Raw genomic sequence first — 24,526 nt, forward strand, 5'->3', positions numbered from 1 at the left:
CCACTGGTCTTGCTAGCTAGGGATGATGGGAGTTGTAGTCCAAAAACAGCTGGAGGCCCAAGGTTGGGAAACACTGCTTTAGAGACCCCCTCGCCGGTGTGAGGGTGGTGGGGAGGGATTTGAACCCAGGCCTTCCTCGGCGTCCCTACCCCGGCACTCTAACCGCGGCACCGCCCCCGCCCGCGCCCCGTTCGACGGCAGAAAGGCGTCGCCAGCAGCTCGGCCTCCAGCGCCGTCGAGGCTCCCCGCCGCCGCCGCCGCGGGCCATGTGCCCCCCGGAAGCCCTCCGCGCCCTGCTGCAGAGGCGCCCGAAGGTTCTGCCGCCGGCGAAGGAGGCGAAGGGCGGGCGCGGGAGGTGGCGGTGGTGGCCGGCCCGCTGCTTGCCCGGGTGGTCGGGGATGTCCCGCGGCGCCAGCGCCGGCCCCTCGTCGTCGTCGTCGTCCTCCTCGTCGTCGTCCTCGTCCTCCACGTGCTTCTCCTCGCGCAGGGCGGAGCAAGCCCGCGGCCCCTTCGGCGAAGAGCAGTTCCTGGCCGTTTGCCGGGAGTCGACCAAGCCCCGGGAAGCGGCCAGGGCCGCCTGGGAGCTCATGGCCGAGACCGCCAGCTTCTGCATCTTCCGCCTCTTCGACGAGGTGCGAGGCCGGCCAGGGGCGACGGCGCTGCGGCCGGACCAGAAGGGAAGGGGGGGGGGGAAAGGCCGCCGAGGCCTAGACGGAGCAAGGGAGCCTGAGGGACCGGCGCCGCGTTGCCGTGGAAACGCCAGGGAAAGAGGAGGCCGCCAAGCTGTTTGGGGACTACAGTTCCCGCCATCCCCGGCCGCTGATTCTGCTAGCTAGGGATGATGGGAGTTGTAGTCCAACAACAGCTGGGGGCCCAAGGTTGAGAAACACTAGGGTTGCCCATACTTGGGTCTCCAGCTGTTTTTGTGGCAGTTCCCACCATGCCCAGCCACTGGTCCTGCTTAGCTAGGGATGATGGGAGTTGTAGTCTAACAAGAGCTAGGCCAGGCCAGGGTTGAATATTATTGGTTCTCCAGCTGTTTTTGTGGTACAGCGGTGCCTCGCAAGACGAAATTAATCCATTCCGTGAGGCTCTTCGTATAGCGGTTTTTTCGTCTTGCGAAGCAAGCCCATTGACAGCTTAGCGGATTAGCGCTATTAGCGGTTTAGCGGCTTTTAGCGATCAGCTGTTAAGCGGCTTAGGAAAGGGGGGAAGGGGAAAAAACCCGCAGGAACTCGCAAGACATTTTTGTCTTGCGAAGCAAGCCCATAGGGAAATTCGTTTTGCGAAGCGCCTCCAAAACGGAAAACCCTTTCGTCTAGTGGGTTTTCCGTCTTGCGAGGCGTTCGTCTTGCGGGGCACCACTGTAATTCCCATCATCCCTGACCACTGGTCCTGCTAGATAGGGATGATGGCAGTTGTAGTCCAACAACAGCCGGGGGCCCAAGGTTGAGAAACACTAGGCCCGGGTTGCCCATATTTGGGTCTCCAGCTGTTCTCGCAGCAATTCCCATCCATTGATCCTGCTAGCTAGGGATGATGGGAATTGTAGTCAAAAAACAGCTGGGGACCCAAGGTTGTGAAACACTGTGTGGGACAGCAGCTCTTTTCCTTAGTCAGACCCCCCTGGCCAAACTTCCACCTGGCCTTTCCTCCACGGTGGCCAGTGGGGCTCCCCACCTCTCGTGCCCCATGGCCCTCACAACAGGCCTGCAGGGTAGGTAAGGCCGAGAGAAAGTTGACTGGCCCCAGGCCATCCTGCTGAGAGCTTTGTTCCTGAGGGGGTTTTGAGCCTGAGACCTCCGTTGCACTTCAAAAACCACTTCCAGCCTTTGGAGGAGTGGGGAATGCATCAGGTTTGCCAACTCCTATTCTCTACTACAGCCTGCTCTCGTTTTTGGGCCATGTCTCTTCTTCAAAGAAATAGATCACAAAGTTCCTGAACATGTATAAAATGCCTTGCCTTTCCGCTGGGCAACAGCAGCCTCTCATTATTTAAGGAGAAGCCCCACTGTATCAAACAAAACAGGGCTGGCAAGGTAAGGTGATTGCGTCTTGGAGCAGGATCCACAAGGGCAGCAGATCCCAATGTAGATCTTTCTTGTTCCTAGGGTTGCCATAAAAAAAATCCTGCCCTCCATTACATAGTCCTTTTTTGTTTACCGACACCCACGTAGGAGCAGGGCTTCTTCTTTCCAGGACAGATTACAAGACTTGCTCAGAGGCCTGAACCTCATTTGAAAAATTAAGATCTACTTCCACCTCTCTTTTCAGTATTAGATTTTTTGTGAATGAACTTTAAAGGATACACGTGTAGTATTGCAAAACATATGCCAGAAGGCAGCCCCTGGCCATTGCATTGTTCCTGTGTACAGGAAAAGCAGAAAATCAAAGATGCAGTGATAGGGAACGGCTTAGCTGTTGCCTTTCTACCTGTCATGCGGATGTTAGGGACATAATAGCACTGCCAGGAAGGAAAAAACAAGTAGTTAATGCCCTGGTGTGGGAGTTAACAAATGGACAGAATCAACCGAGGGGAGCAGAGGGGCAGGGAAGTGTGCATTATGTGACCATGAAATAGACAGGGTACTCCCTTGAGATGTAGTAGCAGTATTTGGGTATTCCAGATAGGAAGCATAAAATAGGGACTGACAGCTTTCTGTAGAGTACTGATCAGCAACTGACAGCCTGTGGGTCAAACCTGGCTGGGTGTGGAGTGTCCTCTCCTCCCTCCACCTTCCCATACTTCAAGCCGAAGGGATGTGCAGCACTTACTATGACTATAGAACTTGATTTAGGAAATGAGATTGGCTAATTGTTCTCTAGGGATGCGGGTGGCGCTGTGGGTTAAACCATGGAGCCTAGGACTTGCTGATCAGAAGGTTGGCAGTTTGAATCCCAGTGACAGGGTGAGCTCCCGTTGCTCTGCCCACCTAGCAGTTTGAAAGCACGTCAAAGTGCAAGTAGATAAATAGGTACCGCTCCGGCAGGAAGGTAAACAGTGTTTCCGTGTTTGCCAGAAGTGGCTTAGTTATGCTGGCCACATGACCCGGAAGCTGTACGCTGGCTGCCTCGGCCAGTAAAGCAAGATGAGCGCCGTAACCCCAGAGTCGGTCATGACTGGACCAAGGGGTCCCTTTACCTTTACCTTTACCTTTACCCCCTCCTCAAAGTGATCCTCCTGTAAAACTACTTACAGTCCAGACAGATGAAGGATTACCGTATTTTTCGCTCTATAAGATGCACCAGACCACAAGACGCACCTAGTTTTTGGAGGAGGAAAACAAGAAAAAAAAATATTCTGAATCTCAGAAGCCAGAACAGCAAGAGGGATCGCTGTGCAGTGAAAGCAGCAATCCCTCTTGCTGTTCTGGCTTCTGGGATAGCTGCGCAGCCTGCATTCGCTCCATAAGACGCACACACATTTCCCCTTACTTTTTAGGAGGGAAAAAGTGAGTCTTATAGAGCAAAAAATACGGTAAATTGCTATATATTTCCATTTGAAATAGAACAGCGGAGACTTGCATCTCAAGGGTGCTTCTGGATTTAGATCGACAAGAATTTTGCTGTAACCATAGTGGGGTTAGCTCCATTTTTCATGGGTGTTCTGCTTCTGTGTCATCCCATCCTTCATGACCTTTCATGATCCTGAGGCTTCTATTTTCTTTTAGTCTTCTGTTTCCCAGACCTGAGAGGAGCTGAGACTTGAGTACTAACAGCTGGACTTTGTCTCGTTTAACCATGGGGGTGCACCACAGTTGTCTGTTTTTCTTTTCCCTTGCTCCCTTTCACAGGAAGTTTTGTAGGACAATATTTGAGAACCTGGGCTGATCTAATCCTTGGTTCAAGGATTAGCTTTTTCTTTTTCTTTTCACAGCATCCTTGAATGGGTGAGGGAGGTGGGCAGAACGCCAGGAGTACAGACACAGGCAGAATTTATTCTTTCCCTCCCTTCCAAAGCAGTTTGTGTCCTTGGAAAAACTTCATTTTAAAAAAAACCTAGGAGTGGGCTTGAGAGTTAGAAGACGAACAATATTTTCTAAACGCTGCAACCTACTTTCAAGTAGCTTGTTTTCCGGAAGAGTTCTGCTTGCTGCACTTGTGTGTTCAAATTTACTCCATTTACCGTATTTTTTGCTCTATAAGACTAACTTTTTCCCTCCTAAAAAGTAAGGGGAAATGTATGTGCGTCTTATGGAGCGAATGCAGGCTGCACAGCTATCCCAGAAGCCAGAACAGCAAGAGGGATTGCTGCTTTCACTGCACAGCGATCCCTCTTGCTGTTCTGGCTTCTGAGATTCTGAGATTCTGGCTTCTGGGATAGCTGTGCAGCCTGCATTCGCTCCATAAGACGCACATACATTTCCCCTTACTTTTTAGGAGGGAAAAAGTTAGTCTTATAGAGCAAAAAATACGGTAAATGGAGTAAATTTGAACACACAAGTGCAGCAAGCAGAACTCTTTCCTCCTCCAAAAACTAGGTGCGTCTTGTGGTCTGGTGCATCTTATAGAGTGAAAAATACGGTAATTTCTTGTCATGAGCTTATTTACTCAGGTAGAAAAGTACCATGCTCCTATCTTGGCCGTGGCCTAGTGTGGGCCTCTACATAGCTCCATCCTGATTTCAGACATCATGATATATCGCTGTACTGAAAACCAGGTATCACTCAGCCCTAGATGGCAGCAACCACACCACTCTTAATTCATTTCTGAAACCTGTATGCCAGTCCTTGCCATCATATTCCTAGATCTGTCTGGCCCAGATCTGTCTGTTTTAAATTGATTTCACTCTTGTATACGTCTGAGGACAAATCCCAGCCTCCTCAGCACAGATTTCAGACTGCTTCCGCTTCAGGATAAACAGCTGGCCAACTCAGCAGGGCATTCTGCCTTGAAATACTGAAGCCCTGCTGGTTTATTGGCCAAGAGGAAAACTTTGTGGGCTGCCTGTGGTCAGAGACAGCGTGATTCAAGCAGCTGGCAGAAATGCCTGGAAGTGGAGTCTAGCGTAGGCAGGAAGCCCAATTCTTTACCAACCGAAGTGCTATCAAAATTGGGACGTGCGTTGGTGGAATGCTTGAAGCCTCTGCTATTTTGGTGTGTGTTGCATGGCCCTGCTGTATTAGATACAACAGGAATTTGGATAATTGGGGGCTTGGAAGTACAGTGGTACCTCGGGTTAAGTACTTAATTCGTTCCGGAGGTCCTTTCTTAGCCTGAAACTGTTCTTAACCTGAAACACCACTTTAGCTAATGGGGCCTCCTGCTGCCGCCGCGCCGCCGGAGCACGATTTCTGTTCTCATCCTGAAGCAAAGTTCTTTACCCAAGGTACTATTTCTGAGTTAGCAGAGTCTGTAACCTGAAGCGTATGTAACCTGAAGCGTATGTAACCCGAGGTACCACTGTAATGTATTTTAAACGCTAGGTTGTTTTGTTGGTGTGATAATTCTGTCCAGTCAGCAAATGCTGGCACGGATCAAGAACAATTTCACACGTGGCTTGTATGTTTAATTTGTGTTTTTTTTTAATGGGAATACAAGATCTGCATTGGTCAGACTGATGATTGAAATGAGAAATGCCTCTCTTCTGATTTCTCTGCTACTATAGGAACAATCACACTGTCATCCCAGTGAGGCTCAAAGGCCATTTAAGCCCTGCCTGGGAGGTCATTCTGAGTTTACATGGTGATTGTTTGGCGACTGGAATGCAGTATCATCCCTCAAGAAGAAAGTAGGGAGATGTCATACATGGCTCGGTTTTAAAGGAAGCAATTTGTTGTATTTGTTTTATCAAAAGAAACACTGCAATTTGTAGACATACGCCAGCAGCGAAAGTTAAAACAGGTTGGCAGGTAGCATAAGTGGTGGAATCCATCTAGTACAGTGGTACCTTGGTTTACAAACTTAATCGGTTCCGGAAGTCCGTTTTCAAACCAAAGTGTTCTTAAACCAAGACGTGCTTTCCCATAACAGCAGGGGACTCAATTTACAAATGGAACACACTCAACAGGAAGCGAAACATGGTTCTTATTCTAAGGCAAAGTTCACAAACCAAAACACCTACTTCCAGGTTTGCGGCGTTCTTGATCCAAGTTGTTTATAAACTAAGCTGTTCTTAAACCAAGGTTCCACTGTAATTAGAGGCATGCAAAATAAGTAGGTGTATGGATGTTGGGATTACATAGCTTTTCTCCACATATTTGCACTTCTTTTCTCTGATGGACAGCTTTTTAAACTATTGTGGTAGTATCATACTGTGGTAACCCATGGTAGCATGCTTTGCTCTGGCCTTTGACACCTGAGATACACAATTTTAGGACCCACCCTATTTTTGTGGTTTTTTGGGGGGAGTGTAATTGTAAGTTTTAAAAACGTTTAATGTTCTATTTTAAATTGTTGTAACCTGCCCTGGGACCGTAGGGTGAAGGTTGGTTAATAAAATTATAGTAATAATAATTTAGCAGTTTGCAAACATGCCTGAGGAACAGAGGATTGGAAACGAAACCTGGAACGTTAAGGGTTCTAGCAAGTGTCCCAGAGTTGCTTTAAAAAAGAAAAAAAAGAGGCTTTGCTTGCTGTCTAAAGCCAGCTTTATCGCAGACTACGAATAAACAAATCTATAAAATAAACCAGAAAGAAAAAGCTCTCAAAGTGTCCAAAATATTTTGTAACCCACGCCTCTCTTTTTGCTTTTAAAGAAATCTGTTCCACTGTAGCAACTTTGGTAGAAATCTCTAAATACAGAAAAGTCTCTTCGTGGTGGAAAGCAACTAACACTGCCAGAGCGGTGGGATCATACTAAAATCTAGACTAGCTATAGGCGGTGGTTTGTCTTTTGAATTTATTGTTTCCAAAATACAGAATAATGTTTAACAATTTTGTTTTGTTTTGTTACTGCGATGTTCCAGTCTGAGAACACTTCATGGTACTGTATGTTTTCCAGCCTTCTAAACAAACATCTCCTGTAATCTGCAGGCACGTCATAATCTCACTTTCAGTTGATATTCACATTCCTTTCGTACAGGAAAATAGGTTTGCTAACCTTTGAAAGCTCAGGCTATCTGAGATATTGCAAGCCTTGTGAACTAAAACCACAACTAAAACCATCTGTTGTGGTAGATGATGGTCTAGACTCTTCTTGTAATGTTCTGCAGTAAAGGGTAGTCCTTTAAATAAATGGAGCTAGAGCGATTTTACAGAGTGTAAAATTTCAGGAATCACTCTTAAATAATTGCAGGCTTGATGTATCTTTGGAAAATAAAACTCCGGAGGGCGTAGGCTTGGGTGGAGGTCTACTTGACATTGCCAGAATTTGTTTGTGAAGCAGTGTTGTAATGCCTTATTACAAAATGCTGTGTGAGTCATGCCGTATCTTTATTTTAAATATTTCCTTTCTTTAAATGTTGGGTTCATAAAGGGTCTAGCTGACGGTGCTGAAGGATGAAGTGATGTTTATTGAATGAGAAAGTTCATGATAACAGAGCTCTGTTAAAAAATATTTTACAGAATACAAGACTGAAAAGGGTAAAAGGTAGTTTAATTTCCATTCACGTGTACTGTGCTTTGACCTTTCTGCATCTCCTTGATGAATTAGACCCAAAAACCTTCTGTTTCTGCAATTGGTATTGCTAGCAAATAATGCAACTCTATCCAACTCTTAGTGTAAGGGTTATTTGATTTGTGCAGAGGGCTCCACTAAGTCAGATAAAACAAAATAAATAACGTGAATTTTTCTGGACTGGTCAGGGTGAAGATGGGGGTGTTGGTTTGGTGGAGTCTAACAAAAGTAGAATATAGTCAGAGTGCTGAAATATATATTTATTGTTTCACTTGACTGTCATAACAGAAGTATGACTCCTGTTGCAGTTTATGTTTCAAAGGATAAAGGGGGATTAGATGCTGATAAGATTTTCATTTGACTATACAGTAGTCTCTGATATTTAAAATAAACAACTGAGATATATTTCTAACACCCACTTATATATAGGATGACTTCTATGGCACCTAGTGTGTAAATATGAGAAAAAAAGATATCTCCAGCCTAGCAGAGAGATTGGTATATATTTTAAGATAAGTCTGTCATCAAGCTGTCCAGTTCTTTAGGCGAATGGACCAACTCACCTCTATTTTAACGCAAACATCACAGAGTATATTTGTATGTTGTAAATGTATTCATTGTGCAAGCACAGTGGTATAAAAGAGTCTTTTTGGACATTGCTAGTGCAACCAAGCAAAGGCCTGAAATACAGGATTCTTGATTCTCCCCTACCTGCTCCCTCCTATTTCTCTTGCTTTTTCAGAAATCTGGACTGTACGAGTATAAAGTCTATGCCACTCTTGGTGATTGTTCCCCAGATGTATGTGCAGAAGTGTACATGGATTTAACCTACAGAACAAAATGGGACCGGTATCTTAGAGGTCAGTAAATTATTCAAGACCAAAATGTCATTTTCTTTGGTCGCTGTGATAGGTTCCTTTCCTCCGCTCCTTGACCACCATCGTTTTGAAGATTGTTTTACTTCGCTCTTTCAAGTGCTCTGTACAGTTTTTCAGTATGAAAAATGCATGAAGTAGATTTCCATTACCAAAGCATTAATGCTAATATAGTCATCCACTTGTGATGCCCTGAAAAACAAATAAGAAGCAATGTTTATCTTGCTAGCCACTTTTTGTTTTAAAACCAACTTTCTTAGATCCATCGACACTGTTCTTGTGTTGGTTTATGGGTAAATGGACTTGTCTCTTGATCATTCTGGGAAATCTGGGAAATCTGGGGACTGGTGTTTAATACCCCCTTAATCACCAGTTTTTATTAGATTGTTAGAGCAGTCAGATGCAAAAGCAGAAACTTTAATCGTTTTGGAGGCAAAGGGAATCTCATGTGTTATGCAAGCCACATCTGCTGAAATTCCCTCTCCTGAATATCTATGAAAAGATGAAGAAGTCTATCCTCTTTTGCAATTGGCTACTATACTCTAAGACCTTCTTTAGCTTTGATCTCTTTGATTCTTCCCCCCTTATTTTTGTCCAGTTGGTTGCCTAAAACAATTATAATAATTTTCATTACATGGCTTTGCATTCCTCCAAATCAGGGATGCCCCTATGAAATTTAACTAGTGTTATTGAAATTCTTCAGGTTTCCCTCATATGTTTTGTGTGGGCAGGAGCCTCCAGATTTGCCTCTTACTAGCACTAAAGGTGAATTTTGTGGCAACTTAGGGGTGTATGAAACTGAGAAATATCATGACTCCTCTTGGACTTCCACTTGTGCCTCAAAATTTGCTTTAGGTGAAATTTGTCAGAGGTGGTGTCACGTCATACTGTTCTGTACATCTTTATTTAACGGAATGACATTTGTGCATTTCCATCCCTATCTTAAACTTCAAAGTTCTGGTTCTCTTCTCCATGTTTAGTTTCCATATAAACTATACATGAGATCCTTATCTAGTTGTGCAACATATCATATGGTGATCCAGCTGTAGCAGTACAGTGATACCTTGGTTTACAACCATAATCCGTTCCGGAGGTCCGTTTGTAAACCAAAACAGGTTGAAACCCAAGTCGCGCTTTCGCCATTGGGGCCTCAAAAATAAATAAATAATAAATTGGTTGCAATTAAAAAAAATAAACGGGTTGTAAAAAAAAAAAAAGGGATATGCACTTCAGGGTTTGACGTGATTGTAATCCAAAACGGTTGCAAACCAAGGTACCACTGTACCTAAGATTACTCCCTGCTAAAACCACTACAGTCATACCTCGGGTTGAATGTGCTTTGGGATGAGCACGTTCGAGTTGCGCTCCGCGGCAAACCGGAAGTAACAGAGCGTGTTACTTCCGGATTTCGCCGCTTGCGCATGCGCAGATGCTCAAAATGACATCATGCACATGCGCAGAAGCGCCGAAATGTGACACACGCAGATGCATGGACACGGGTTACGTTTGCTTCTAGATGTGAACGGGGCTCCGGAACGGATCCCGTTCGCATCTAGAGATACCACTGTACTCTTGGAGTTCCTTCATGCACAGCTAGTCCTGATGACATGTTTCTGCTGAGACCTTTTAGAAGATAGCATGGCAAATGACTTTTCGGCCCCAGAACAAGAGAGCATTTCTCAAGACATCACACTGAATTTGGTGACATCGATTGATGTTGGGAAGCCATTTATTCTAAGTAGCACCCATGGAAAAGCATTTAAAGATTTATCCTTCCAAAGAAATGGTGCTCTGCTTTTCTTGAGTTGGTGGAAACTGCTTTCCAGCCATCGCCCTCATCCACCTCTTTTGCTCAAGTGATTTAGGACACTGCCTGCACTGCACTGTCTCTCCCTATATTTGATTATAATAGGTTTGTTCTAATTATATATTGAGTTTTCCTTGGTACACGCTACTGACAGAGCACTTCCAAGTTGCATCAACTGCCCTTCCCTACCATGTAATGTAGATTTTCCCATTATGTCCACATGTATCAGTTATATGTTGAAGTTAACTTGAGTGTCCCTTGAGATACATGGGGAGGGCTTGGTCATCTTGGCTAACTTTTAGCTATTGTGAGATTAATAAGAGCAGATACACTATCTTCCATTGTGATGACACTCTATTGCTGCATGCCACAGACATAAAGGGTGGGGAAGGAAACCCATGACTTCAACATGACAGGGCAATAGGATATGAATGTCCCCGTCTGCAAATGACTCACAACGTCTGATTTGCAGAGCTTCACATATTTTGGCCTACGGTAAGCAGGGAATGTGTCAAATATCTTCCGTTAGCCCTTGTGTGATGCCATGCTCACATCTATGTTATCTAATATATCAATATCAATATATATAGCACATTAGATGTCCATTGTCATTCAGACAAGATGTTTTCAAAAGGTGAATACTAATATATTTCTGGTGCATTTCTTAACTTAAGACTGTGGAACTTCCACAAAGAGCGAAGTTTCAATTTGTGTGTGTGTGTGTGTGTGTGTGTGTATAGAAAATATTGCATACTTTGATTAATCAATTTTAAGGAACAAATATTGTTATTGTTATTAATGTTATACTCCACCTTTTCCCCGACGGGACTCTACATTCACAAGAAGAAACATTTCAATAATTTCCTTTTTTATAATATTTTTTTATTAATTTTAACATATAAATTATAAAATGCACCACAAAACTTATCACTTATACAATCTTTTTGGACTTCCATCAGCACCTCTGATGATCCACTGTTTTAACCACTTCTTATGCATTTCTTAACTTTATATTGCCTTTACATCTGTTAACAAATCATCCACACCCTTGTCCATTTTTACAATACTTCTAATAATACTCCTCACAAAACTTCTTCTTTCAATAATTTCCAGTGTACTAAAATGAAGCAGCAGATTATTCTAGCAACTTTCATAATGAATAATGAGATTTTAATATCTATGGGCAGGATTCACCTTAGTGTCTATGCTGGAAGCCTACCGATTGGGCCACTTAGATTAGCAGGGCGAGAAGCAAAATGTCCTTTCAGTAGCAACTTCTCATGTCTTTTTGGTGCTGTTCTCCAAGGACCCCCAGTGTGGGAGGGCTTTATGGGGCCATGAGGAGATTTGGAAAAACAAACAAACACGTGATCTGAGAACCCATGCATCTCAGTAGGCCACTGTAGCTTATCTCACCATATTTCCCCAGATTTTGAACCCATGGACATTTTGGCAGCCCATGCTTTGATAGTGAGCTTGGAAAGGTTGTTTTGGAAAGGCAATAAAAGGTGAACAAAGGTAAAAATATGAACAGATTTACGGATACCTGAGACATATTAACCAGCAAGCCATCCTCACTGTCCTTAATCTAGGCTATCTCACTCTTCGGGGAATACTGAAAGAAGCTAGACTCTGCAAGTAATAGGATGACCTAAGATACAATAATAGCATGCCTTCTCAAATAATAGGGTTCAGTTTGTCCTTCTGGTATGTGAGAGAAAATATCCATTTAAAGTGGAATTCCCTGTATTGCCCATTAAATTAGACATGTCAAATATTACTCTTTTTCTCACACCTTCAATTTTGAGTTTGCTTGCTGCTTAAGACATAGGAAACTGAATAGGTTGTCAAATGGCACCAAGTTAATACTCCAGTGACCTCTGGTGGAAAATGTGATATTATTTGGTGTCTTATAGTGGGAACAGCACTATCCATCAAACAGCTGGCATTACATATTGCATCGCATGGAAATAATGTCTTCCAAGACAATAACTTCTTATTAGACCCCTTCATATATTTGTGAGGAATACTGGCATCTCAGCATATGTGTCTGCAGCAAAATAGTCCCTCGTGCAGCCATTCTCACATTCATTGGAGAAAATACAGCATCTGAAGTGACTTTTATGGTCTGCCTGCCATAGCTACTTGGGAAGATAAGGAACTTTAGAGAATGCCTTTCCCTGCCCCATTGGAACTTCTCCAGTTTTTGAGATCTGTCCATGAAGCCTACCTACTTGAGAAGAAGGCTTAAGTTAGGGCAGGGCTTCCCAAACCATGGTCTGTGAACTATCAGTGGACTGCAAGAATAATTCAGGTGGCATGTCGGTGTCTGGTTAAATATTGGCGACGACACACCCACTGCATTAAATATTCATGTTGGTTTTTTAAAAATTGCATTTGAATTGCTTCTTTTATTGTAATTTATTGTGTCATGATTTGAATTCTATGGAATACAGTAAAATGCAATATATGACAAATAAAAGAAGCTGTAAAATACATTTTAAAACTGTATAGCGTCTAGCACAGTGCATTACAAACTGTACAACAGACAGAAATAAAACGTGGTCTGCCACAATCTTTATCAGTGATCCATTGGGGGGCACATTTGGGAATTACTGATTTAGGGCCTTTTCAGTCATGGCACTGCCATTTTAGAATTCTCTCCTTGATTAGGCCTGGCATCAACTTTCTTTTCTATAGTCCTCGGTAACAAATGTCCTCTCAAGTAATCGGGCTGTTGTAGGCCTGATTTCTCCAAACTGGGTGAAAGAGCACTAATATGGTAAAAGCAGTTCTGTGTTAGCAGGTATCAAATGATGCACATGGGAGAGGAAAATCCTAGTTTCACAAATACACTTGCAGGGTCTGAACAGGTGGTGACAGGCCTGATCAGTAAGGAGGGACATAATAGAGGTGAATAGGATTTTGCTTAATGTGAAGAAATTTGCCCCCCTCATAATACTGGAACATGGGGTCACCTAAGATCATCTTCTGAGGCCCTTCTTCGTGTGCCTCCTCCTTGAGAGATCCGGAGGGTAGCAACACAAGAACGGGGTCTTCTCTGCAGTGGCTCCCCATCTGCAGAATGTTCTCCCCAGGGAATCTGATATCTTCATTGTACACCTGTAAGCACCAGGCAAAAACGTTCCTTTTTAACCAGGCCTTTGGTTGATCGGATTGACGTCCTGTACCTTTTTAAAATGTGACTCTTTTTTGGGGGGGCGTGTTATTGGGTTGTTGTTTTTATTTTATTACATATATTGATCTTTTCTGTGAACCGCCCTGAGACCTCTGGGTATAGGGCGGTATATAAACTCAATAAATAATCATATTAAAATAATAATCTAATGAAATTTAATGTTGGAAGATATAGGGGAGACAAAAGGAAATCTTCACACAACCCACTGTTAGATGGGCATTTGCTACCGCAAGATATGACACTATCCACTGACTTGGATGGTTTTAAAGTTTTTTTTTTAGACAAATAGTGGGGGATAACTTTATGAATGGCTACTGGCCGTGCTACTGTATTTGCCTCTGGTGCCTCTGAACATTAGTTACTGGGGGAACACAAGTTGGGAGAGTCCTGCTTGTGAGTTCGCCATACACATTTGGATGGCCATTGTGAGAACAGGATGCTTGACTAGATGAACTTTTGGGTTAAATTCTTTAAAAAAGAACCAATTATATCTATCCCTTTGTGCCCGACCCTTGCTGAGGTTTGACACATACTCAGTTATGATTCGTGTCTAACTCCTTTCACATTTTCAATTCACCAAATGCATTGAAAACCTTATGTAAGTCCAGCTGAATAAAACATAGTCTGCATCTAACGCATTTCCCCTCCAATTTTTAGATATAAGTGAGAAACCTTTTGAGGGCAGAACAGTAATCCACTGGGAAGTGAAGTTCCCTTTCCCCATGGCAAATAGAGATGTATCCTTTCAAGTCTTGGGTTGCAGTTTTGCTCTTAATATTTGAGGCTGCAAACTCCTCACAGCACAGTTCTGCAAGTTTAAATGAGGTAAAAAAATGGACTCTTAAGGGAAAAGAAAAAGTTAAGACTTTGATGCGCATTCTTGTGAAGCATATTCTGTCATACCCTTTGAGGTGCAAAACAAAAACAAATGCAGGCTTCTTGAAACAGGATTGCTTTTCATATTTGCACCAGTATACCTTCTGTTTCGATTATATATGTATATTATATATACAGGCACATCCTGATTATTTCTTAAACTTCAGCTTAGTATGTTTTCGTTCGAGAGCGTAAAGATATGGAACTTGAAGGGAAGAAGATATATGTTATATTGGCTAAAAGCGTGAATACCGCTAAATTCCCAGAGAAGACTGGGATTGTTAGAGTAAAGAATTATAAACAATGTGTGGCCTTTGAAAGCGATGGCAAGAAAGGCTCCAAAGGTAAGAAATCAGTAAAGAACTTTATGGAGATACCTGCTTAGAGCTAGGCATGAGGAGAAAGTTCAATTCGCATTTAAAGGTGAACCTACCTAATACACACTTTTCAAAACAAGGCACAAACCCAAAGCAGAGCTATCCTTTGAAATTTGCATTACTCTGAATTTTGCAATACAGTGGTGCCCCGCAAGACGAACGCCTCGCAAGACGGAAAACCCGCTAGACGAAAGGGTTTTCCGTTTTGGAGGCGCTTCGCAAAACGAATTTCCCTATGGGCTTGCTTCGCAAGACAAAATGTCTTGCGAGTTCCTGCGGGTTTCCCCCCTTTTATTCCCCTTTTCCTAAGCCGCTAAGCCGCTTATCAGCTGATCCGCTGATAAACCGCTTATCAGCTGATCCGCTAAAAGCCACTAAACTGCTAATAGCGCTAATCCACTAAGCTGTCAATGGGCTTGCTTCGCAAGACGAAGAAAACGCTATACGAAGAGCCTCACGGAACGGATTAATTTTGTCTTGCGAGGCACCACTGTAGTTTCCCAGCCAAGTAACATGTACACAAATGCATTTTTCAGGATACAGTGTGCATATAAATGTACATATTAAAGAAAACAATATACAGAAATGTATATTGTAGGGGAAGTTGCTTGTAAATCTTATTTATATTTATTTAACTTTTTTTTGCTCTCCTTGACTGTAAACACAACAACCTCTAAGCAGTTTACAACAGTATAAAAACATTAAGAATTATTGATTAAAAGTGTATATTTGTCAAAACGACATGCAACAATGTGCTTAAAGAGCTTTGCACTACAATGTTGGCAAATTTTGCTGATTATTTTAGAAAACCAATTTACAAATTGCTGCAGAAGTGTGCAAAATGATTGGGAGAAACAGAAAATTGTCAACTGCAAGTGGCAGATACGCCCATCCCTTTTTAGAGCAGAAATGTTAAATTTACAAGTTAGGATTGTGAAAAACATATTCATTTGCTTTTTTAACACTAGCAAATTTTGCTAAGATTGAAAGCAAGATAGTTGAACAGGTGTGTACAAAATAACACTAGAGGCTTGCATCCAATATTTTGGGTGGTTAATTCTTATGCACACATGTTTGCTCATCCCAGCCAACTAATTTGTGTAATCTGGTAACAGGAGTTGTTTAACCACAATGTGATCAGACCAAACTTGTATAAATTCTCCAGGGGCAAAATTAGTGATGGCATGATCATTCTTTATTCTGTAGAAGTAAATACCTGTGGGGAGAAAAATTTGTTTCAGGAAAATTAATGATTAACCCCTTGTTAAACCCCACAGCGCGGTTTTGAATCTCCTCCACTGTGGCTGCTATTTGCATAGAGAAGAAAGCTGCCATTGGCACCAGTGGAAGTTTTTGTCCCAAGGAACATAGCAGCCACTAGGGGCATGTGGTGTATGATCCTGATTGGACTGAAGTGGAGACAACAAGTTAAATCCCCTCTTTACCACCTCCCCAGCCCAATCATACCGCTTTTAGCTTTGTGATTATTGTCATACCTCGTTTCTAAGACTGGGAAAACTTGTGGATGCCTCAATAATGTGCCAATTTGGACTTGCATGATGAGTTCCCGCCCCGCCCCCCCCCCGGAAAGAAAGACACGAGACACCAGAATTTTAGGTTAATGGGTCAAATTAGGCCACAACTTTATTGATTACAGGAATTGAGCGGTATTGGCTTAGGCATTGGTCCTATCAACTATCCGGCTTCAGCCTGCTTGCTTGAAGACCGGCAAGGGTTAACCACCAGTAGGGGGAGTCCCGCTGATGCACATCAACTAGGAGCTCCCCCGGGGTCACCGCTCAGGGGTGTGCCGTGGGCCCACACCTCCATAGGCTTAGGGCAAGGCCACGCCCCCCGGAATCCTTTACCGGACTACCCCCTTTCATCTGCATAACAATACCCCTACCAATGCCTAACCGCCAATGCTAAGGAAGTTGTGACGGTTGCTACGAGGTAGGCGAAAAACCAAATGGCTGGTGCCAATTTGCCAAGTGGAAAAAATTCCTACCAGGCCCCATGACGGCGACCAACTGAAGTCCATAGCAATGTCAGAGAGCCTAACCTAATGGGTAGGAAAACCTGATCAGCTGGAGTGCGGGAAGAGGGAGATCCTTGGCCGCACCGGCCCTAAATAGGGCGGGCCATGCCTCCCGGACCAGCCGATTGGCTGGCCTGGGTGATGCCGCGTCCGAGGATTCCCCCAGTATCACGGGGGCTGTGAGCCAGCCCCCACGTGCATGGGGAGAGGCATGAAGCCTGCAACCCCACCTCCTCTCCAGCTTGGAAGTGGATTTCTGATGTAGATATTGCAGTTCTGCTAATGGGTTCACATATCCTAGGCCCTAACTATTCGTAATTCTTTCTAATAGAAATTTTTGCAGGGTTGGGGTTGGCAGGGGGAATCGTTTGTTGTTGTATGCACAATCCCTTCCTCTTGGTGATCAGAGAGAGCAAAATTAGATGTGGTTGGATATACACAAAAGTGGCAGAGCTTGCTGAAACTGGGAAACTTCCCTTCCCTGCAACAGGCCTCCATAACTCCAGAGATGAAACTGAGAAGGATTTTTGAAGCCTTTTGTCAGTTTAGCCTCTACAGTGAAGAAAGACCTTTGAATTTATTGCAGAGCTGAATGGGAATAAAGTGTTTTGCTTTCACTGCTGCTTTTTGCAGCTATTGCTCTGGGACCAGACAATATACAATTAGTTCTGAACTTACAGGAACAGCAGTTGGATGTACAAAACACTGCACAATTGAAGAGGGTGGAGGAGAAGAGCTTTTTGGGGAAAGAAAAAACAACAACTCTTGCAGTCATGCAGACGTTCAGAAACCGTTGAGGGGTTTCAGCAAATATATCTGATATCATGGGATGGAACAGTGGAAAACTCCAGAGAAATAAGGGAATGAATTCTGCACATTTATGGTTCTAAATAACAACACTAAAAGCAGCTTAGATAGCTGCTAGTAAGGTGACCACAAAATAGATATATAAATGAATAGCTGCTGTAGTTGCTTAAATAAGATTTCCGACTACCTCTTTTCTTCCTTTCTTTTGCTTTGAAGTTTTCATGTCATACTTTGATGACCCTGGTGGCAAGGTTCCTTCGTGGCTTGTCAACTGGGGAACCAAGGTAAGCAGGGGGCTGGAATTTGTAGGGAACCAACCCAGTGGGTTATGCTCATGGCTTTTCTGGTCTGATTCTCTGTTGCCAGCACTGTAGGCAGAACTACAGGTACTGAAAGGGGAAGAGTCATAGAATTGTAGCGTTTGAAGGGACCCCAAGGCTCATCTTCCAACCCCCTGCAAAGCAGGACTCTCAGCTAATGCACCCATGATAGATGGCCAGCCAACCTCTGTTTTAAAACCTCCAAAGAAGGAGAGTCCACAACCTCCACAGCTCTTACTGTCAGAATTTTTTTCTTGATGTTTAGTAGCAATCTCCTTTCTTGTAATATTGAGCCACTGGTTGAAGTCCTACCCTCCGAAGCAGGAGAAAGCAAGCTCGTTCCCTCTTCCATGTGACAGCCCTTGAGATATTTGAAGATGGCTATCATATCTTCTCAAAATAAAAAATAAAAAATTCCTTCCTGTAGCACCTTAGAGACCAACTAAGTTTGTTATTGGTACGAGCTTTTGTGTGCATGCACACTTCTTCAGATACCTGAAGAAGTATCCGAAGAAGTGTGCATGCACACGGAGGCTCATACCAATAGCAAACTTAGTTGGTCTCTAAGGTGCTACTGGAAGGATTTTTAAAAAAAATTGTTTCAACTACTGCAGACCAACATGGCTACCTACCTGTAACTACAGTCATACCTCGGGTTGAAGTAGCTTCGGGATAAGTATTTTCGGGTTGCATGCTGCAGCGACCTGGAAGTAAAGGAGCACGTTACTTCCAGGTTTCGCCGCTCGCGCATGTGCAGACGGTCAAAATGACGTCACGCACATGCGCAGAAGCGGTGAATCGTGATGAAGTCCTACCCTCTGAAGCAGGAGAAAGCAAGCTCGTTCCCTCTTCCATGTGACAGCCCTTGAGATATTTGAAGATGGCTATCTTCTCTAAAAAAAAAAAAAAAATTCCTTCCTGTAGCACCTTAGAGACCAACTAAGTTTGTTATTGGTACGAGCTTTTGTGTGCATGCACACTTCTTCAGATACCTGAAGTAGATACCGGGTTGAAGTAGCTTCGGGATAAGTATTTTCGGGTTACGTGCTGCGGCGACCTGGAAGTAAAGGAGCGCATTACTTCCAGGTTTCGCCGCTCGCGCATGCGCAGATGGTCAAAATGACGCCACACACATGCGCAGAAGCGGTGAATCGTGACACGCGCAGATGCTCAGATGCGGGTTGCATTCGCTTCTGGATGTGAACGGGGCTCTGGAACGGATCCCATTCGCATCCAGAGGTACCACTGTATATCTTCTCTCAGTCTCAGAATAGAGCCCAGAGCAACAATCCAGACTTGTTTGTGTCCATTCCCTATTGTCAGTTGCTAGTCTGAGACAATAGCTCTGTTCGTGCAGTACTCACCTGAAGGTGGCATCCTGCTAGTGCAGGGGAGAAGGGCTGTGCTCTGGGCTCCTCCCACAGCACCAAGTATACTGCCTTAAAGAGGCCAATACTTACAAAACTTTTCTACTGCAGAAATCCATCAGGGAATGATACACATTTAGGATTTGCTTGTGCATTTCTTTCCCTTTTTTCATTTCTATCCTTTCCCTGCCCAGTTAGGTAACTTGTTCAGAGCCTCCAACTCTCACTGATAATATCAAACAAAAACACTTTCTTCTAAACCTTTGGTTTATGTGCTGCTAGCAGCATGGGATATTGTTTGGATATTGTTTGGATCCTATAAATCTGTATATTTTGAAAGCTGCAAATGGTGGCGGCATGTTGCTACTGTGTAGGAGGGTCACCAGGATTAACGAATTTTAAAAACCAGTTATGAATCCCCCTCTAACCTGGTTTACAATGCTTGTTTAAGCCACAGAGCACAACTACTTTTGTGTTTGAAGTGGCATAGGTGTAACAAACAGCTGAACATCAGTAGTTGCCTACTAGGCCATAAAGTGTAGATGCATAAGTATTCTGTGATCCCTTTCTTTACAGACTGGAGTGCCTAACTTCTTGATTGATATGGAGAAAGCTTGCCACAGTTACCGCAAAAGATAAAACTGCTCCATGAATGTGATCCAGATTGATAGCTTAAAGGTATATTTTGCATGGATAATGAGCCATGGACACATCACTGAATAACATCTGCCTTTTGGGATAGTAATCATGAGCCATGTAAGTTCCCAGGCATGTGACAATGAAACATATTAAAACTTTTCGTTTTCATTTTCCATCTGTTTGATGCACTGCCATTTAATTTTTTGAGGGCTTTCACGTATCATTTCGACATTTGAGGCATGCTGTTTGTGGTCGTCCCCCCCTCGTGTAATGATCACCTTTGAACACAGGAGCTCTGATGCATCGCTTCAGTAGAGGGAACAGCACTATGTTCAAAGAGGGCTGTGCATGCAGAAATTCCCCCTTCATTGAAACTAGCAGAGAAACCCATAAAGCTATGCACTCTGAGCTCTGCATCAAGATGCTCAAGATACAAAGTACACTAGCTGTACTTTGGTCAACAGTGCTAAATAGAACTGTTGGATGCCTTTTAGTTGATCTCTTCTTATATAATAATGATAATGATAATAATAATAATAATAATAATAATAATAATAATAATAATAATTTATTTATTTATACCCCGCCCATCTGGCTGAGTTTCCCCAGCCACTCTGGGCCGCTCCCAATCAAGTGTTAAAGACAGTACAGCATTAAATATTAAAAACTTCCCTGAACAGGGCTGCCTTCTGATGTCTTTTAAAGATAGGATGGCTGCTTATTTCCTTCACATCTGAAGGGTGAGTGCCACTACCGAGAAGACCCTCTGTCTGGTTCCCTGTAACCTCACTTCTCACAATGAGGGAACCGCCAGAAGGCCCTCGGCGCTGGATCTCAGTGTCTGGGCTGAACGATGGGGGTGGAGATGCTCCTTCAGGTATACAGGACCGAGGTCATTTAGGGCTTTAAAGGTCAGCACCAACACTTTGAATTGTGCTCGGAAATGTACTGGGAGCCAATGCAGATCTCTCAGGAGCGGTGTTATGTGGTCCCGGCGGCCACTCCCAGTCACCAGTCTAGCTGCCGCATTCTGGATTAATTGCAGTTTCCGGGTCACCTTCAAAGGTAGCCCCACATAGAGCACATTGCAGTAGTCCAAGCGGGATATAACTAGAGCATGTACCACTCTGGCGAGACAGTCCGCGGGCAGGTAGGGTCTTAGCCTGCGTACCAGGTGGAGCTGGTAGACAGCCACCCTGGACACAGAATTAACCTGCGCCTCCATGAATAGCTGTGAATCCAAAATGACTCCCAGGCTGCGCACCTGGTCCTTCAGGGGCAAAGTTACCCCATTCAGGACCAGGGAATCCCCCACACCCACCCTCCCCCTCTCCCCCCAAAAACAGCACTTCTGTCTTGTCAGGATTCAACCTCAATCTGTTAGCTGCCGTCCATCCTCCAACCGCCTCCTTCTTACTCTGTTCCTCTGCTGTCTTCTAAGAAATGTGACTTAAACAGTTCATTAAACGGTAAAGTGGACAGGATTTTCAATGAGCAAATGAGATGTTATCTTTTATTGGAATAAATAGTCACAAAACGACTGGCTGACATCCAACAAAAGTTATATAAACCCCACTGACATCCATTAGTTGTGACTAAAGGCGATTAATCTCAGCAGGACATAAACACAATTAACTTCTTCTTTGGGGTTGGGCCCATTGTGCGAAAAGATTTCAAATGTCAAGTTATTCATCTGAGCAAAACAAAAATAATTAGCAATAACTTTGCTAATAATCTTTGAAGGCACACTGGGTAACGCTGTGGGACTTGTTTTTTTCTCCGTGTTGTGTGCTTTCCACATTTGATGCCCAGCTTCGCAAATATAACAATACATTCTGTGCCTACCGAGACTGGAACAAACGACGTTAGAGTTGAAAAACTGCCTTATTTTCAGATTTTTATATTTCTGCTTGCATCTTCCCTGTTAGGTGGTTTTGGATCACCCAGGCCCAAGACCTAGCAGACAGATCACATGATGATTTTCTGCTATATCTGTCTGCTTTCTTGGTTCTCAAGAGTTGGTGCCTCATCCAGGTAAACAACACCCTGGGTATATAGCACTGTTTCCCCCCAGTATCGGCAATAGCTTTTGGAAAAAGAAGAATGCAAAGCCCTGTTGCACACATGTTCGCTGGATCATAGTCAGATAAGCCAGATAAGTATACGATCTCATGTGTCCCACTTTTCGTATTGTGTGAAACAGGCATTAACATCATTATTTCCTGCGGGAGACATTTGAAGTGAGCTAGTTAGTCTGTTTGCACAGATCTCTTTCATTCTGCTCCATCTTAACAACAGAGGAAGCTGTTGCCTGTGGATGCACAGGTCCCATTGTGGACTTTCTTCTGTATCTCAATGTGATGTTTTATCTACTGTAGCAGGCACCATTGACTCTTTCACTCTATGTCCACAAACTTGTAAGCTGTTTATTTTCACAAATGCTTCTCAGGCTAAAGTAACAGCGCAAGTCTCAACATGTTTTTTTAAGATTCCTTGGCCTTAACTGAGGGCTCTGACATACACATTATTAACTGGATTGAAAGGACTGGGTGCAGGCGGCAGGACCAATAGCTCTCAGTTGTAGCATAATTCTAAACTTCGCTTAACAGAAACAGTTCTATGCGGTCCCCTTAAACCTTGGGAAAAAACTGGAGGAGAAAGTTTCTTCTATGAACAATCTCAGGTCTGTGCAGTATAGCAAAAGTAGGCACTGTATCCTGGGCAATGGGCACAGCAAACTTCCGTATTGAATGAAGATGTATAAATATGTATCTGTAACAATGAGTCAGTTTGCCAAGCCAAATTCAACCCATCAACCATGCATTGGCCTGCCAAGTGCTTGGCAGCTGTCCCTTCCCCCAGTGCTTGCAGTCCTAGGCAGGCAGCCAAAACAAAACAGGATTTTTATTGAGCCGCCATTTGTGCCTAGTGTGCTGTGTTTGGCTTCATGGGTGACACGCAGTGGAGGCCTGCTTTATATTTTGCATATTCCACTAATCTCATTTTCCAGTCAACATTGGTACATGTATACGTTTATCAATACATCCAGTAATTAATTTTAACTCATGGCTTGTTTGGGAGATTTGTCATCCCCCCACCCCCCGAATCAACCCTTCTGCGAACACAAAGATTAATATCAATAAAATACCCCCTACAAGAGCCACTTCTTTACCAACTCAGCAGAGAGCTGCCTTATATTCATTGTGTGGCTAGCTATTACTATTATTGTTATCATCATCATCATCATTATCATTGTTGTTGAAACTATTCTATCAGATAAACATAGCACAATAGCCATATTGAGAAAACAAATAGTCAGTTAGACTGAAAGTTTGCAAACCACCAGTCCCGTTGATGTTCAGAGCAGTGTTCATCGAGACAATTCTGCTGGTAGCTAGTTTTGAAATGTTGTGCACAATGTAATTTCCATTGGAAGCTCAAAATTATGACCACATGCTACAGTTTGGAAGCAAATCGTTAGAAAATCAACCAGCAAGAAGACATTTCCTAATACTTCTTTCCGTTCCATAGCTGTCTGCTAGGCTATACTGCTGTCTTCCCACACTTTGCTGTTCCATCAGCTCTGAGAATGGCCAGTGACCTGCTTGAGAATTAAAAGTTTGGCCAGATGTTTCCTGAGCATAAGCCAGCTTTCTATTTCCCTTTGCGCATCATCTTGCAAGAGGCAGAGCTGTGATGAGTGCAGATCTGACATTGTTTCAGAAAGCTGATGGCTGGGTTGGTGGGAATCTTTCCTCCCCATTTGATATGTGTTGGAAAGTCAATCTTTATTTCTACAGGAAAAAGAAAACCCCACCCCCCATAAAAATAGAGACTTATCTTGAGAATCAGAGCTATGTTGCTATTTTACAAAGAGGTTACATGTAGCTATCGTGACTACACAGCTGTTTTGATAGGGGTCCCCCCCCCACAACCATAGATCGTTCCAATATTTCTTCAAATCCATCAAAGTAGATAGCCATAATCATATATTTTGGTAGCAAATTCTCTTAAAGAATTATGCTGTTTAAAGAAGCATGAGACTGGGATTGCCAAAGCTTTTGGAACACAGGGCACATTTTTAAATTGGAGAAAATGCTGTGGGCGCCAGTCACAAAATGTCTCTCTTGGGGGGGCATGGCATAACACAACATGGCTGCCATTGGGGGGGGGCGGGTGGCATAACACAAAACAAGAGAGGAAATAGTCATCCTGCTGACTTCAGTATTGTGGAGTGGGTATTGTGGGTTTCCCAGGCATACACAATAATGCTATTGCTGTCTAATAACAAGCAGGAACATTACTACAGTGGTACCTCAGGTTACATACGCTTCAGGTTACATACGCTTCAGGTTACAGACTCCGCTAACCCAGAAATAGTGCTTCAGGTTAAGAACTTTGCTTCAGGATGAGAACAGAAATCATGCTCCGGCGGTGCAGCAGCAGTGGGAGGCCCCGTTAGCTAAAGTGGTGCTTCAGGTTAAGAACAGTTTCAGGTTAAGAACAGACCTCCGGAACGAATTAAGTTCTTAACCTGAGGTACCACTGTACCAGGAAAAATATTCAAAGTGCCCCCCCTTTTTCGCACATGATAACCACACATATACAGAGCACAGAAACACATGCATCTCTCGCTCCTTCACTCATATACACACATTTCAGA

The 24,526-nt window shown here is 43.6% G+C and overlaps 1 protein-coding gene across 1 annotated transcript; it reads left to right on the top strand.

Moving 5' to 3' along the window:
- The first annotated feature begins 232 nt into the window (after window positions 1–232).
- Window positions 233–20,038, top strand: PCTP (phosphatidylcholine transfer protein). Its single transcript, XM_081849946.1, has 6 exons — window positions 233–632; window positions 8,301–8,418; window positions 14,097–14,176; window positions 14,488–14,659; window positions 17,754–17,821; window positions 19,801–20,038. The coding sequence occupies exons 1-6, from the start codon at window positions 267–269 to the stop codon at window positions 19,861–19,863; spliced, it is 867 nt and encodes a 288-aa protein (XP_081706072.1). The 5' UTR covers window positions 233–266; the 3' UTR covers window positions 19,864–20,038.
- The last annotated feature ends 4,488 nt before the right edge of the window (window positions 20,039–24,526 follow it).

The sequence above is a fragment of the Podarcis erhardii genome, assembly GCF_964252035.2.
Source record: "Podarcis erhardii genome assembly, chromosome: 2".
NCBI lineage: Eukaryota > Metazoa > Chordata > Lepidosauria > Squamata > Lacertidae > Podarcis > Podarcis erhardii.